Source organism: Danio rerio, chromosome 24 (genome assembly GCF_052040795.2).
Source record: "Danio rerio strain M-AB ecotype USA chromosome 24, GRCz13ab, whole genome shotgun sequence".
In the NCBI taxonomy this organism is placed as follows: Eukaryota; Metazoa; Chordata; class Actinopteri; order Cypriniformes; family Danionidae; genus Danio; species Danio rerio.
In genome coordinates, this window is record NC_141044.1 from 7,638,027 (window position 1) to 7,652,944 (window position 14,918).

General features: G+C 40.1%; 1 protein-coding gene across 15 annotated transcripts in view; it reads left to right on the forward strand.

The window, feature by feature from the left end:
- Window positions 1-14,918, forward strand: part of kmt2ca (lysine (K)-specific methyltransferase 2Ca) — a 216,477-nt gene that overhangs the window by 187,129 nt on the left and 14,430 nt on the right. For 7 of the 15 annotated variants that reach the window (XM_087309099.1, XM_087309103.1, XM_087309107.1 and 4 more), the window contains 11 exons: window positions 68-300; window positions 512-2,182; window positions 2,484-2,678; window positions 3,251-3,415; window positions 3,712-3,841; window positions 6,010-6,157; window positions 6,416-6,585; window positions 9,505-9,641; window positions 9,744-9,954; window positions 11,750-11,892; window positions 12,535-12,630. In XM_087309099.1, the coding sequence (XP_087165225.1) occupies window positions 68-300; window positions 512-2,182; window positions 2,484-2,678; window positions 3,251-3,415; window positions 3,712-3,841; window positions 6,010-6,157; window positions 6,416-6,585; window positions 9,505-9,641; window positions 9,744-9,954; window positions 11,750-11,892; window positions 12,535-12,630 (3,299 nt within the window). The remainder of the gene's footprint in view (window positions 1-67; window positions 301-511; window positions 2,183-2,483; window positions 2,679-3,250; window positions 3,416-3,711; window positions 3,842-6,009; window positions 6,158-6,415; window positions 6,586-9,504; window positions 9,642-9,743; window positions 9,955-11,749; window positions 11,893-12,534; window positions 12,631-14,918) is intronic. The other 8 variants (XM_087309100.1, XM_087309104.1, XM_087309108.1 and 5 more) reach the window with 3 other exon arrangements.

Here is a 14,918-nt window from a genome sequence, read left to right on the forward strand (position 1 = left end):
CTTTATCATTTTAAAAGTAAATAAAATAAAGCTGGACATCCCAAAAATCTGTTTTTTTTTTTCCCAGATGAGTCTCAAAAAAAACAATATGAAGAGTGGCTTCAGGAAACTCAACAACTTCTTCAAATGCAGCAGAAGTTTTTAGAGGACCAGATTGGAGCCCACAGGAAATCTAAAAAGGCTCTTTCTGCAAAACAGCGCACTGCAAAAAAAGCTGGACGGGAGTTCCCAGAGGAGGATGCAGAACAGCTGAAAAATGTGACTGAACAGCAAAGTGTGGTTCAGAAGCAACTTGAACAGGTATAGTTATTTAATGTTGAACATCTTTAAAATAAACTAGCTAAATAGTTTGCCAACTGTAAAATGTGAGTAGTGTTGAAGCGAACTCAAGTTTGGTGATCCCTGATCTAGGGCCTCATTGGAGCCTAATTTTTATTTTTTTATAAATATTTTTTTTGCAATTTTTTTATTATGTCTGTTGTTTACACTTATCTTTCATCCTGTTTTTTAGATTCGGAAACAACAAAAAGAACATGCTGAGCTCATAGAAGAATATCGTGTTAAGCAGCAACAACAGCAACAGCGTCTCCAAACTGGTATGATGGGTCCAATGAAGACCATGCCTGTAATGCAAGGACAGCCCCCTGGAATGATGCCTGTTGGGCCTCCTATGGCACAGCCTATGATGGGTTCTATGTTGCCCATGCAGCATCCTCACTTCGGTAAGCCTTCTCGCATGCCCAGCATGCCAGGTTGGCATCCAGGTACTACTGGACCAATAAGTGGACCTAGGATGCCACCTCACCTGCCCCCTCAAATGGCACTGCCAAACCCTGCCCAGCCACTCCAGGCACAACCACCTGCCCCTATTGCTCCTGGAGGTAAACCTGGGCAGTCCGGCACTGTAGCAGGTGGGAATGGTGGTGGAGCCAGTAGCAGTGCACCACATGTAAAGTTTGATGATAATAATCCATTCAGTGAAGGCTTCCAGGAGCGGGAACGCCGAGAGCGACTTCGAGAGCAACAGGAGAAACAGAGGGTGCAGCTAATGCAAGAAGTGGAGCGACAAAGGGCATTGCAGAGGCTTGAGCTGGAGCAGCAAAGCTTGGGGCTTGGCCCCGACAATAATGGGGACAGTCTTGCACAGATGCCCTTCTATAATTCTGACCTATCACAAGAGTTCATGCAAACACCCAGGCCTCAGCAGCAACAACAGCAATTGGGCCCATTGTTCCCTCAGCAAGGAAATGTGCCATGTGACTTTGTGGGTCAAGGTTCAGCCTTTATGCAGGGTGGCGAGCACAGGCCGATTCCTGGGAATGGTTCCTTTGGCCCTGAGATGGGTCCTAATTTTCAACCTAAGAACCCCATGATGCCTGGTTTCTCTGCCGGTCGGCCACGTCCACCTGGGTTTGGAGGAACTAGAATGCCACACCACGGTGGAGGTGAACCTTCCTCATTTGGTATGAATTCCACAACCCCTTTACCTCCTAACTTCCCTGGGTCAGGACAGTCTCTCATTCAGCTTTACTCTAACATTATCCCAGAGGAGAAGGGCAAAAAGAAAAGGAGTCGAAAGAAGAAACGGGATGATGATGCAGATTCTGTAAAAACTCCTTCTACACCTCACTCTGACATTACTGCCCCACTTACACCATGTGTATCAGATACCTCATCTACACCAACACGCAGTGTTGCCATAATGGGAGACCAAGACACGTCAGAGTTTTCCAACCCCTTAGGCTCTATGACTGGACTGCCATCCTCAGAGCTGGAAATTTCACTCTCTGGCAGTACTCCACTGAGGCGACAGACAAGTGTGAGCTCAGAGGCAGAACATGGCCTCCTCCATGACATCAAGCTGGAAAAGTTAGAATCTAGTGTGTGCCAGAAAGCTGAAGGAGAAGCCCCAGTTGGACATAGTGCAGAAGAAACTGGAATTATAAAAACAGAAGAAGTAAATGAGATCATCTCCCACAACCGAACATCCCAGAGTCCAGCTCAGAGCACTAAAGGGGAACCTGGGAATGAGCTGCTCAAACACCTTCTAAAAAACAAGAACACCCCACCTCCTCCCTCAGCACCTCTCATGCATCAGATGTCCAACGAGAGTTTACGATCAGAGGATGAAGGTCTGAATGACAGCAAAGGCTATTTAAGACAGGACAGCACAGATTCTATGGTAAGAACTTTCGATATTAAGGATGCAATACATTTTCGGCACCAAAAATGATTTGGTTATATTGGTTTTCACTGAAAGATAAAAGTAAGCTGAAAAGGGGGTTATGCCCACGTTGCACTGTCTATCAAGCTCTTTTACAATTATTAAAATTAATCACAAATAAACTGGCAAGTGTGCCCAGAATTTTCTTCAAACATGATACAAAGGAAAAAGCATTCGTAAAGTGCAGAATTTTAAAATTGAGATTGTTTTTTATTAGTCTTGTTCCTAAGCTGAAAGATTTTTTTGTAATTGTCTGTAGAGTGGTATCAACAGCCGTTTGACAGATCTAGAGCCTTCACTACCAGAGCAGTGCAAAAAGAAACAGCGCAACAAGCGTACACCAAAGAATGGTGTTGACAAACCACCTTCACGCTGGAAGAAGAGGAAGAAGGACGAGGATGAGAGACAGGCAATATACACCAACACAGACACATTGATGACTCAGCTCAAGCAGGTAAACATCTTACTGCACAAAGACGTTGTCTAGAAATTTGTTTATATTATAGTATATTTTTTAAAACTCAAGAGTACATATTTATGTTAATGATTTGACTTATGTTTTGCAAGGGTAAAGCATGTAATTATTATTTAAGCATATCTTAATGTGTATATTAAGGGGTCCCTCTAGAAGTTATTGGAGTTTACCTACATCTGTGGTCTCAAACTCAATTCCTGGAGAGCCGCAGCTCTGCATAGTTTAGCTCTAACCAGCTCCAACTCACACCTGCTCAATAGTCTCTAGTAGTCTTGAACACCTTGATTATTTGCATCAGCTGTGTTTAATTAGGGTTGGTTCAAAACTGTGCAGAGCTGCGGCCCTCCAGGAATCGTATTTGAGACCTATGATCTACATCATGTGTGGTCGGCATTTGCTATTGAACACATATGTCCATTCACAACTTTAGGAAAGCTTAGAAATGAAATCTCCAAACAAATTAGCTCATGAGATGCTTGCTGTCATGTGCCTATATGAACAATACTGTTGTCATTCGATTCAACACTTGTCCTTTGCTCTGTTCCTGACAGCAGCTGTCTATGTTGCCACTGATGGAGCCTTTGATTGGGGTCAACTTTGCACATTTCCCCCCATATGGCAGTGGGCAACTCAATGGAGAAAACAGACTCTCTGGTTCTTTTGGAAGTGCATCACTGGATGGAGTATCTGACTACTACTCACAACTCATCTATAAGGTTTGGCCTTCGCGTCTCTATTTTCTTTACTGCTCTGTTTCTCAACCACGTTCCTGAAGGACCAACAACACTGCATGTTTTGGAAGTCTCCTTTCTCCGTGATACCCTTTACAGGTCTTTCAGTCTCTGCTAATGAGCTGATGATCTGAATCAGGTGGCGTTTGGTTAATGTGACATTGAAAACTGAGGGTCCTTCAGGAACGGGGTTGAGAAACACTGCTTTACTGCATCATGGTTAAGCAAACATGGTGAATCTGCATTTTTTAACATTTGTTTTGCCCTGTTTGGGCTTTCAGCAGAACAATCTTAGCAATCCTCCAACGCCTCCTGCATCGCTGCCTCCTACACCACCACCTGTAGCCAGGCAAAAGTTGTTGAACGGCTTTGGCACTGCAGAGGAACTTGCGAGGAAGGCAGAAGTAATGGGTAAGCACGAGAGTATAAACCAGTTGAAAATAAATTATGCGCTTTTATTATATAGGTGCAGAGTTTAATAAACTGAATGCACAGCATTCAGTTTGATTTGAGCATAATTTGGACACACTTTATTTTGATGGTCCATTTGTTGAATTTAAGTTACATTGCATCTACATGCCAACTAATTCTCATTAGATTATACGTGGACTGTTAGGTTGGGGTTAGGGTTGGTGTAAGTTTACATGTACTCACAAAGTTTCTTATAGTCTGTTGAAGGAGCAGTATCAGCAGATATTAGGCAGACAGTCTACTAATACTCAAATAGACCATCAAATATAAAATGTTACCCATAGTTTTTATAATTTCAAGATTTATATTTGGATATCTTTTATTTATTTATTTTATTATTTATCACATTGTGGTAAAATAAATGTAGACTGAATTCACAATAAAATGCCTTGCATGAAGATAAACTTGGATCAAACTAAAGTTGCCAAAATATTCTAAAGATTAAGTACATAATTTTTCAAAAAGAAAACTGCATTAAAGGGGTGGTCCAGAGCGTATTTATAAGGCTTGGTTGTGTTTATAAGATGCAAAACAATGTGTGCTTATGCTTGACTTGTAAAAAATCGCGTTATTTTTTCATCTCAATTACATCCAGCTACTCGGCTAACATAAAAAGATATTTCCTATCTCCTCCGCAAGGCACGCCCTCAAGAGGCTCTGATTGGTTAGCTAACATAATGTGTTGTGACGCGGGGATCACCAGCAAAAGTGTCATGCCTCTAATAGCATAGACTTTTGTGATGTGTAAATACAGTCAGTCAGAGTAGCTGTTAGCCGTATCAGCTGTAAATGATACAGAGGACACGGCTGAACTTCACGCCTGCTCTCTAAAATAAAGTCTCACAAGTGTCTTTCACATATATTCGGGTTATAAACATATGCAAGTAATATGAAATGTTCACATATCTTTTGCTAGTTCGTTATTTGAGATGTAGAAACCAGGGAAAGCGGCTGCATAGAGAGACACTGCAGCACTGGTGAAGATTGTGGATGTTTACAGGGGTTTGATGGAAAAATATACATTTGAAGCAAAATTGTTAACAGTGCCAACAGCATTTCCTGTTGTTTACATCTTTGTTCACGTCCTAACTACAACATACTGTAAACACTAGAAACTGTGGCTGTGGTTGATCAATTTAAACAAATAAAAATACTTAAAGGTTGTGGCTCACAATCCACAGCTTCTTCTATTATAGTTGGAGCTGCCCCTTTTTAGCTGAGTTTTAAGCCAAATCTAGCACTGAACTGGGAGAGATTCTGGAAGCTGCCCTTTTGTCAAATGCTAGCTATATATATATATTTTTTTGTCAATCTCTGGAACATAATTAAAATTAAATTGTAAGCACTTCTCTTTTTGTGTTGTGTCATTCGGAAGCCCAAATACAGAAACAGAAGAAGCTCTGTGGGAATAGCAGCGCTTGGACAGCATTTAGCTTGCTTTGCTCTGCTATATGATCGGATAACAGTGCCTCTGACCACGGCCCTTTGCTGCGCTGGGTGTATGCATGTGGTGAATGCAAGTAACCAGAAGCGTTTGTGATGAAACTAACCGAGATGTATGTTTTTGTAGTCCCCAAACTTTGTTCGCTGTAGTCTTTGCTAACTCTAAAAGCCAAGTGCTGCGTACGAAACCGCATACTTCCATACTATATAGTATGCTAAAATCAGTATGCGAGCCGATAATCATAATGCCCCACGAGAGAATTCACGAATGGAAGTGAGGCGACGCAACTGACGCAGGTAGGTCACGTGACCATGACAAAATGGCGGATATAGTACGTCCGAATTCCATTCATACTTTTCACATTTATAATGTATAGAACGTACTTTTCTAACAGCCGAGTAGTACGTTTAAATTCAAATGCAGTACCTACTGAGTAGTAGCCGGTTTCGGACGCAGCCAATGTCTCACTTTGCATTGAACTTTAAGCGTCTTGCATTCAGAGATATTGTTTGTGTTCACACAGCTACATTACAAGTAATTTTTAAAATATGATATCGTAGTGGACCACCCCTTTAACACACAGACACAAATTCAGGAACAACATATGAGTAAAAAAAAATAAATGCTTTTTCGTAAACTGTATTTTGTGATAATCTCTCTCTAGTTTCAAAAAGCTTGGGTCAAAAGCAGCTCACTGCTTCATTTAAAGCTGAAGATGACCTGCTGGGACACACCATCACTCAGGGCCCAAAGACTGTTGATGTTCCTGCTTCACTTCCTACGCCACCCCATAACAACCAGGAGGATTTACGGTAGATTTTCATGTTTAGAACATCTCGTCTCATGTAGGCAGATTTTTGTCTGTTAAGATTAGTCTATAATGTATCTTATTTGGTTTTCTGGAATACTAAAAAACGAATACCCCAACTCTCAAAAGTTACAAACACCTAAACTTAACAAGCTCTTGATGCATTAGATCACTAGCTGAGATGTCTTATCCTGAGATGATGTGTTTTTAACACTTTGACTTGGGTCAATATATGTTTAATGGTTCTGTTTGTCTTTAATAGGGGTCAGGAGCATTGTATTGACAGGGACACGCCAGACAGTTTTGTCCCATCATCCTCTCCCGAGAGTGTGGTTGGCATGGAGATCAGCCGTTATCCAGATTTGTCTAGAGTTAAAGAGGAGCCACCATCCCCTGCTGTCTCTCCAGTCATTCCAATACTGGATTGTAAAGGTAATCTTTAGAGACTAAGGTAGTGTTTATACTAGTGCTTTTTTGCATTAAAATGCATACATTTTGCTAGGGTTATGCCTGGCGTCCACATAACTCTACTTTGAAAACACTGTAGATCTCAATTCATTTGAAAACATCATTGTTGCATTAAGTGTAGATGGACCAAAGCACCAAGGGTATAGATTAAGCATGGACAGATGTGTGCACAGCAATTTTCCTGAAATATTCATGAAATGTCCCACCAATTATTTCATCCTCACCAAAATAAAACAATGCTCTGTCATTAATTTGCAGTAGGTGTGCAGAACGAGTTCAGTCATTTTGTCTACTCGAATCATATCCAAGATTATAATAGTTTTGGATTTTTCAATAAATATAAACAGTTTTTATTTCATTTGGCTTTTTGTTTTTAAATTCAGTTAGTTTTAGTTTTTAGCGGCAGATTTACTAGTTTTTATTAGTTTCTATATTTTAAAATTGCTTAGTTTTAGTTTAGATTTTATCCATTTCAGTATTAGTTTTAGTTTTTTCTAAATAAAGGATATTTGTTAGGTGCAAGATTTAAAATCATCGGAGTAAATATTGTATAATAAAGACGCAATCAAAGACAGGCTACATTTTTTTCATTCACCCATCCTCAAATCCAAGTACAACAGCCCACAAGATAGCAGCCTTAAGTAAAATATACGTGCAAGCTCTACAGTAGTGATGGGAAGTTTAGATCCTCAACCGGATCTTTTGTGACAATCTTCTCAAGTTTGGACTCAACATATCAAAGATATGAAGTCAGCAATCCTAATTTCTGTCAGTTAAAACATCACTATGATCTGAAAAGTTTCTTACAATTGTGTTTTGCAACCCAACTGAAGCATGTTTAAATTTAATTACGACTTTCTGTTATGTAATAAACTTACGTTTCGCCAAATTCTCTCAAGTTGTTTGTGGATGAGTGCTTAACGTTACTGGAGACGCAAATTGTTTTTAAATGATTCTGTTCGATTTGATGAGATCTGGTTCACTCAGAAGATTTAGTTCACTTAGAAGATCCGATTAGTTTAACTTAAGAAAAAAAAATTTTTTTTTAAATTTAATTTTATTATCTAATTTTCGTTTTTTTATTTTTATTTTTTCGTTTTCTTTAACTATAATAACCTTGGTCCTATCTCCCTCAACCACATATGGACAGTGTGATTTGCTGTCCATATTCCTGCTGAAAGGCTGTTGCTACATTTGAATGTTAGCAGCGCCAAAACTGCAAGAAACTTTTCCAACCCTTGTCTTTTTTTGCAAGACTCATGTGAGACTTAAGGACATTAGGAGCTGCTTTTCAAAGAAAAGTGTAACTTTAGTTATATAACACTTACAATTAAGTTCTCACTACTTAATGACTCCATCATTATGATAGCTACTAAAGCTGTGCAATTAATCAAAATTAAGTTTCAATTTTAGCCTCCAATGATTATGAAAAACAGTTATCAGATAAAATGGTTATTGTGTAACATGCCTCCCACTTTCCAGGCGTCTGCATTTATTCAAGGGCAAAGCTCGATTTCAGTAAATCATGCACATTGAGTTTTGCAGCATGGGACAGGCTTAATTTATTCTTAAGTTTAGGTGCATGCATAAATTGGCAGTTTTGTGCAATAGTTTGTCTGCGGTGATCTTATCTAGTTGCATGCTTCGTCTCAAAGTCTGAATGCTTTGGATACGGTTTACCATGGTGCACTAAGATTTATAGCTAATTTTAAATCCCTAACTCATCATTTTGTGCTATATTGACCTTACTCTAAAATGCGGAAGTGCGCCTGTTCTCGCGATTTTTTTAGAACTTCCGATTCAGTCGCCCATGGGAGAAATGACTATAAAAATGTCAGAAAACGGTCAAACTACTTGCTCTACAAACAAATGTTTGCATGATTATACAGACCAAGTAGAATAATATAATAAGAAAATATCAGTTTGCAACATCATGAGCAGTTTTTAATGTCTAAAAATAAATGGAAGTGAATGAGACCGGAAGTCTCGAGCCAAAAAGATTCAACTGGCTGGGCCCACTCGTCGGTGAAGAATAAGGTGAATACCAGGTTAGGTTGGTCTGCTTTGTCCATTCGTAGGCTCAAGCATTGCCATATCCTTGTTTACAAATTTATACTGGGTTTACTCCCATCATATCTACAGAATTACATTTGTAAAAAGCCTGTTCTTAACTATGGTCTTCTGTCACATGGTGATCTGTTCACAATGTGACGCTAAGTGATCATGCCCATAAACCCTCAATGAAGTAAACTGAAGTGCTTATTAAACTACTACTGTCAAGAGCAAATCTACACCGTTGCAAAGCACAGACTTTTGAATATTGTTGTGTAGCTAATAAAGATTTCTCTCTGGTTGGGTCTTCTGGGCTATACCATATTGTCCTCTGATTTACTAAACCCCTTTTATACAACATTATGCTACCAGAAGATGACAAGAATAAATGCTGACACATGCCCAGCATGTGTGAATGCTCATGTAGCATGCATTTTTGGTTGTATGGTCTTGACAGAGAAACGCAGTAAAAATGCCAGCATGACATTTGTTCACCCTTAAAGTTGTTAGAGATGTGACTTTGTGACTGAAGATTGTATTATAAGCAGCACTTTATATTTCACTGAGAAGAAGATCCCACAATGCGTTACAAAAATCTTATTGTACTGAATTTCAGCAGTGTTGGATTTACCAGTGCCTTCGGCTAAAGTCCAAGGTTGCAGTACCAACTGCATCTTTAACTTATCAACATGCGTTTAGCAAAATGTCTTGGAATCAAAATTTCAGATGAGCACTATTTGTATATCCTCTGCAGGAAGTTGTAAGGCAGAATTACGTTTTTGAACAGAGCGGACATCATCATCTGACATAACTTTTCTTCTTTGTCATTAGGTTCTGAAGCCAGACGATGGGAAGTCAAGACAGAGCCTCCAAGCAATTTTTTTGCTTCACAATTTGGGCAGCTCTCTACATGCTTAAGAACTGACCTGGTGCCTGTATCCATTACTCTGAACCCAGTGGCAGCAATGGTGAGTGCCCACAATTACATAACCCATTCTGTAACAGCAATGCCTTGCTCGGAGCAAGATAATTTCATCTCATCTCTGAGCATGTGTCTGCTTCTGTCACAGAATATTCAAGGAGTGGTGTCAGCACTAGCAAACATGCTTTGTGTGTCCATACCGGGGAACTATGAGGTGACTCGCTCTCCAGGACCAGAGCACCGCAGCTCAATAGACATGTTGAGCGGACTAAAGGTTCCTCATCCAACTTCCCTGTTTCACCAACAACCTGGTATGAGGCTCCACAGACCACCTCTGCCACACCAAACATTTAGCGACGGTTAGTATATGTTAAACACAACACACATCTATTTCTAACATGTTCATACAGACTTCTCTGTGCAAACTAATGCAGTAATGGTCACAATTTCACAGACACAACTTCATGAGATTTGTTTCTTTCAAGTGTTATATTGACAGACTCTTAGGCCCTGTTTACACTAATACGCTTTAGTTATAAAACAACGTTTTAGAACGAAAATGATCCATGTCCACACTGGTGTTTCACCTAGCGTTTCTGAAAAGCTCTCCATTCAAACTATACTACTGAAAACACACATCACATGACCACACACATACTCTGTCTGAGCTCCAGGCAGTCAGCGGGTGCTTTAAGCACACCTCCCCAGATGAGAGCAGCGCACGTCAGACAGTTCATCAAGGATCTACCACTGGATCTAGTCTCAATATAGTGTTAAATGTGATATTTAAATCATCTTGTCACTTTCTAATGACTCTTTGGTATTTTGAATCTATTACTTGTTCTCAGGAAACGCAAAGATAAGTTAATGAATCAATGTATCCATGTACACTGACTCTCCATATTGACTAATTGCTTGTCTATATATCCTATATTGGATAAACTTATTGTCCGTTATACTTTTAATATGGTCATTATTGATAATTAATACTGATATTCAGCAAAAGAGAGGGTATGTTTCATATTTTCCAATAAAAATAAAAGAAGGCAGTAATGGTGCCCTTTTGTTATAAATATGCATACAGTGAAGATGATGGTCATATAAATGTGCAGCTACAGGATGCCTTAACATTTTTGGTGTCTGTTAAGCTAATATCAAAATGAAAACAGGCAGTTCCTTATATCATGTTTTCATTTTATTGTTAAGATAGTGAAGCAACAAATCAGGGTGATGTGAATAAGGTTATAAAGTAGCCTTGAGGAAACTTGAGCCTTAACTTCAAAAAGGAATGCAAGACTGTGCACACATCCAAGTGGACGCTGCACACTGGTGGTGGTTTGGAGAGACTCCCCTCATGATTGTGAAGCGCTTTGGGTGTATGGCCATACACAATAAATGCGCTATATAAAATACACATTACATTACAAGACTGAACTGTGTGCACTTCATATTGAGGAAAAAGCCCCAATTAGCCGGGTGAATGCCTGCAGCCACACCTCCGTTTCCAGATGTCTCCATTTTCCCCATCCACACTGACATGGAGCAGCAGCATTTTAAATTGAAAGCGGCCTCTTCAGCGTTTTTAAAACGCTCCATTTTCAGCACTGAAAATGCTGGGCTAGTGTGGACAGAAAGTGTAATTGTAGCAAAACATATGTGTTTTAAAACTAAAACATGTTAGTGTAAACAGAGCCTTAATTGTTAAGTGTTATGTATTTTCATTTCTTTAAAAATGAAGGTCTAGTGCACTTTAAATGAATTCTTCTAAGAATGGTTGCTGGAAATACTTCAGAGATCATATGAATCATTTGTTTTTAAATAGCTGCTCTGTCTCTTTTTTAATTCTTTGAATAATCATGGTGTTTTAAGTAATAAATGTGTTGAATGTACTACAAATATTTAGATTGAATAGTCATTTTATTTAAAAACGACCAAAGATTAAAACCAAACTTTACAAAGCCAAGAAAATATTAACCTACTGTAGAGTACGTATTTGTTTACCTCGCTGCTCGTTGATTTTATTCCAATCAATTCATAAATCAGTAAATAACACACTTAAAAGAGCGGCACAGATTTTCAAAACACACTAGCTGTTTTTTTTTTTTTATAATCTGCTAGAAATATCTGTGATTGATTGTGTTTCTTTTATAACAGGTACAGCTATGGTCAGACGAGACTACGGTCAGATGCATGGAAGCAGTCTAGGATCCAAACCACAATGGTGCTCCCATTGTAGGGTGGTGGTCCTTGGAAATGGGGTTCGGAAGTCTACCAAAGAGCTGCCAATGAATAAACTGGTATGCAGCACTAATGTATTTAAAACTCCCAAACTGCATGTCTCATAGATACCTTGTTGAGTCATTAGACAACATGTCACCCCTTAAGGGCTATAAAAGTGTTTGCTGAACCGGTTGATGTGGGTCTAGACTACATCCTCTGACACAGCCCTCAAGAACGGTAAAGCCGAGGGGCACAGAGCACTTGAAAATATGCAGCCCCCTCAAAGCCCCTTAAGGAGGCACAGAAAAGAGCTTCAATTATGCTAATCCGGCTCCTGATGGGAAGTGAAAATCTACCCTGCTGCAGTCACAGGGTTAACTGACATTACCCAAGGGGATGTGTATACCGAGGCACGTTTTGTTAAAGAGCATAAGATGCCCAAGTTCAAAAACAGTTAAGCCCATTTCAGGTCATTTAAATCATGGGACACCTTTGAAGTCTCCCTCCCTCACCCTCCTCCCTTTCCTTTTAATAGTATGCAAATCTAATTCCTTATGGCATCAACAAAGGTTTGCAACATATGCAAGCTTTGATCTCTTGCAAGTGAGCCACTTCGATTTAATGATAATTCGTGCCATTAGATGGGAAATGGCATGCCCCTTATTTTTTACAACTTCTGTCCAAGCTGAGCATGATCTTAATGACGTTCTGTCTTACAGGGCCATGGAGGAGCTGTGGAGAGCCTTGTCTTCTGCAGCAATAACTGCTTAGTTCTTTATTCGGCTTCCATGCAGAGTAAATTGTTAGATGGCAAGGTGAGTCGAAATCACAATAGTTATCTCTGGTTGTTTTTAGGGATGCTCCGATCAATCGGCTGATAATTGGTACTAAGCAATCTAGCTGATCTCATGAACCGATCGCTGGGGTTTGTTTATGAGTTTACAAGCGAAGGAAGATGGACTTGCGCTTCTATATATTATGCATAGTCTACAGCAGCCACAACATGTGAGGAGGTAAATGATGCGCGGGGGCATGAACGATCGATGCACTCGCGTCACAACATTTAAAATATATACAGATGTGGTGTGACCTGTTTGTACAGTCGAGTGATGGTGTCTTTGTTACAAGTGCAGCTGTTGTATTTCCAGTGTGCTTTGACATGAGCTGAGCGATCACCCCTATCTAGTATCTTATCAAACCTTATGACCTCCCCGGGAAGCTCCTCGAGTCTCCCGCTTATTCATACCAGCTCTGTGATCCCCAAAAATTTGTTATAATAATAATTCCTTACATTTTTATAGCGCTTCTCTGGGCACTCAAAGCGCTTTACACAATTGGGGGGGGGATCTCCTCATCCACCACCAGTGTGCAGCATCCACCTGGAGGACGCGACGGCAGCCATTTTGCACCAGACCGCACACCACACACCAGCTGATTGGTGGAGAGGAGACAGAGATGAAACCAATTGTAATATGGGGATGGTTAGGAGGCCATTATGGACAAAGGCCAGTGGGCAGATTTGGCCAGGATGCTGGGGTTAAACCCCTACTCTTTTTCGAAGGACATCCTGGGATTTTTAACAACCACAGAGAGTCGGGACCTCGGTTTAACATCTCATCCGAGAGACGTCGCTCACTGAGCAGTATAGCGTCCCCGTCACTATACTGGGGCATTAGGACCCACACAGACCGCAGGTTGGGCGCCCCCTGCTGGCCTCACTAACACCACTTCCGGCAGCAACCTAGCTTTCCCATGTGGTCTCCCATCCAGGTACTGACCGGGCGCAGCCCTGCTAAGCTTCAGTGGGCGACCATGTGAGAGTTGCAGAGAGCTAGCTGCCGGCAAATAAATACCCAGAAATCGTGGCAACGAGAGCGAATGAGCAAGAGAACAGATCGTGAGAGGCACAGTGATGTTCTAAGCATCACATTTGTTAGGTTAAATGAATAGAGCAGTAAAGATATCGCAAGTGCAAATCCCTTCCCCTCTCTCATTGAGAGATCTGCTGTCAGTTGGAGACAAGCAAATGCATGTCTTGCATGTATTTAGGTCTTTTTACATTTTTAACTGAAGGTTCTGTTTTTTTTTTAAATATTGAGTTCACTAAAAGCTGGCTGGAATTATTAGATAAATAAAACCTATGAAGGTAAATTAAATGGAAAAAATAACATTTTACCTGAATATTTAATAATATAACTTCTTGTAATATACTGTATTATTTATAGGCCGATTTAATTTTAGGAAAGACGTATTAGGGTGTTTTCACACCTACCATATTTACTGTAGTTTGTTTGAATCACACTTTTCCTTCTTGGTGCGGTTCGTTTGGGCAGGTGAATGTGAATGTAGCAATCGCACTCAAGTGCTCACCAAAAGCGGACCAAGAAAAGTGTACCGATACCTCCTTGAAAAGGTGGTCTAGGTACACTTTTAGATAAACTCTGGTGCGGTTCGTTTGTGGTGGGAACATGATCCGAAATAAAACAGACCCAACCTCAAAAAATTCTGTGCCTTTTTAGACTAACCCATCTGCCGTAGGACGATGTGCTGCCCCATCTTATGGGGTGTGGAGGAAAAATATTTGTTGACATCGCTTTACCAGCAATTTTAAACAGATAGAGAGAGAGAAAAAAACATTACCTGATGGATTGTTGGTAATATTTCCAGAAGAGGATCATTTCGCAGTTTAGCTATATTAATTCACGCTTCCTCCTGAAGTGACTTGAGATGCGTTTTCGCCGTTTGTAATGCATTAAAACATTGTTTTCAGCCCCAGCCGCGTTTCATTCTTGAAATGTATAGTTTGTCTAAAGTGATGTATACTAACTATAGTATACTATGACCAGGGATACAATCAGCCAGCGCAGTCATCCCTCCGTAGTAAAAAGCGACATTTTGTGTCTGCCAGTTTGTTTACTTACGGGAGTTACATTGGCATTTTCCAGCATATTAATTCTGACCAATGGAAAAGCAGTTGAGGAAAAACGTTCAAAAACATCTGGCCAATGAGTGATGTGGATTTTGTCACATGACTGCATTTAAAATTTTTTCAACTGGTTCGGAACAAAGCAATCAGTGTGGTGTGAAAAGGAACCAAAAATAG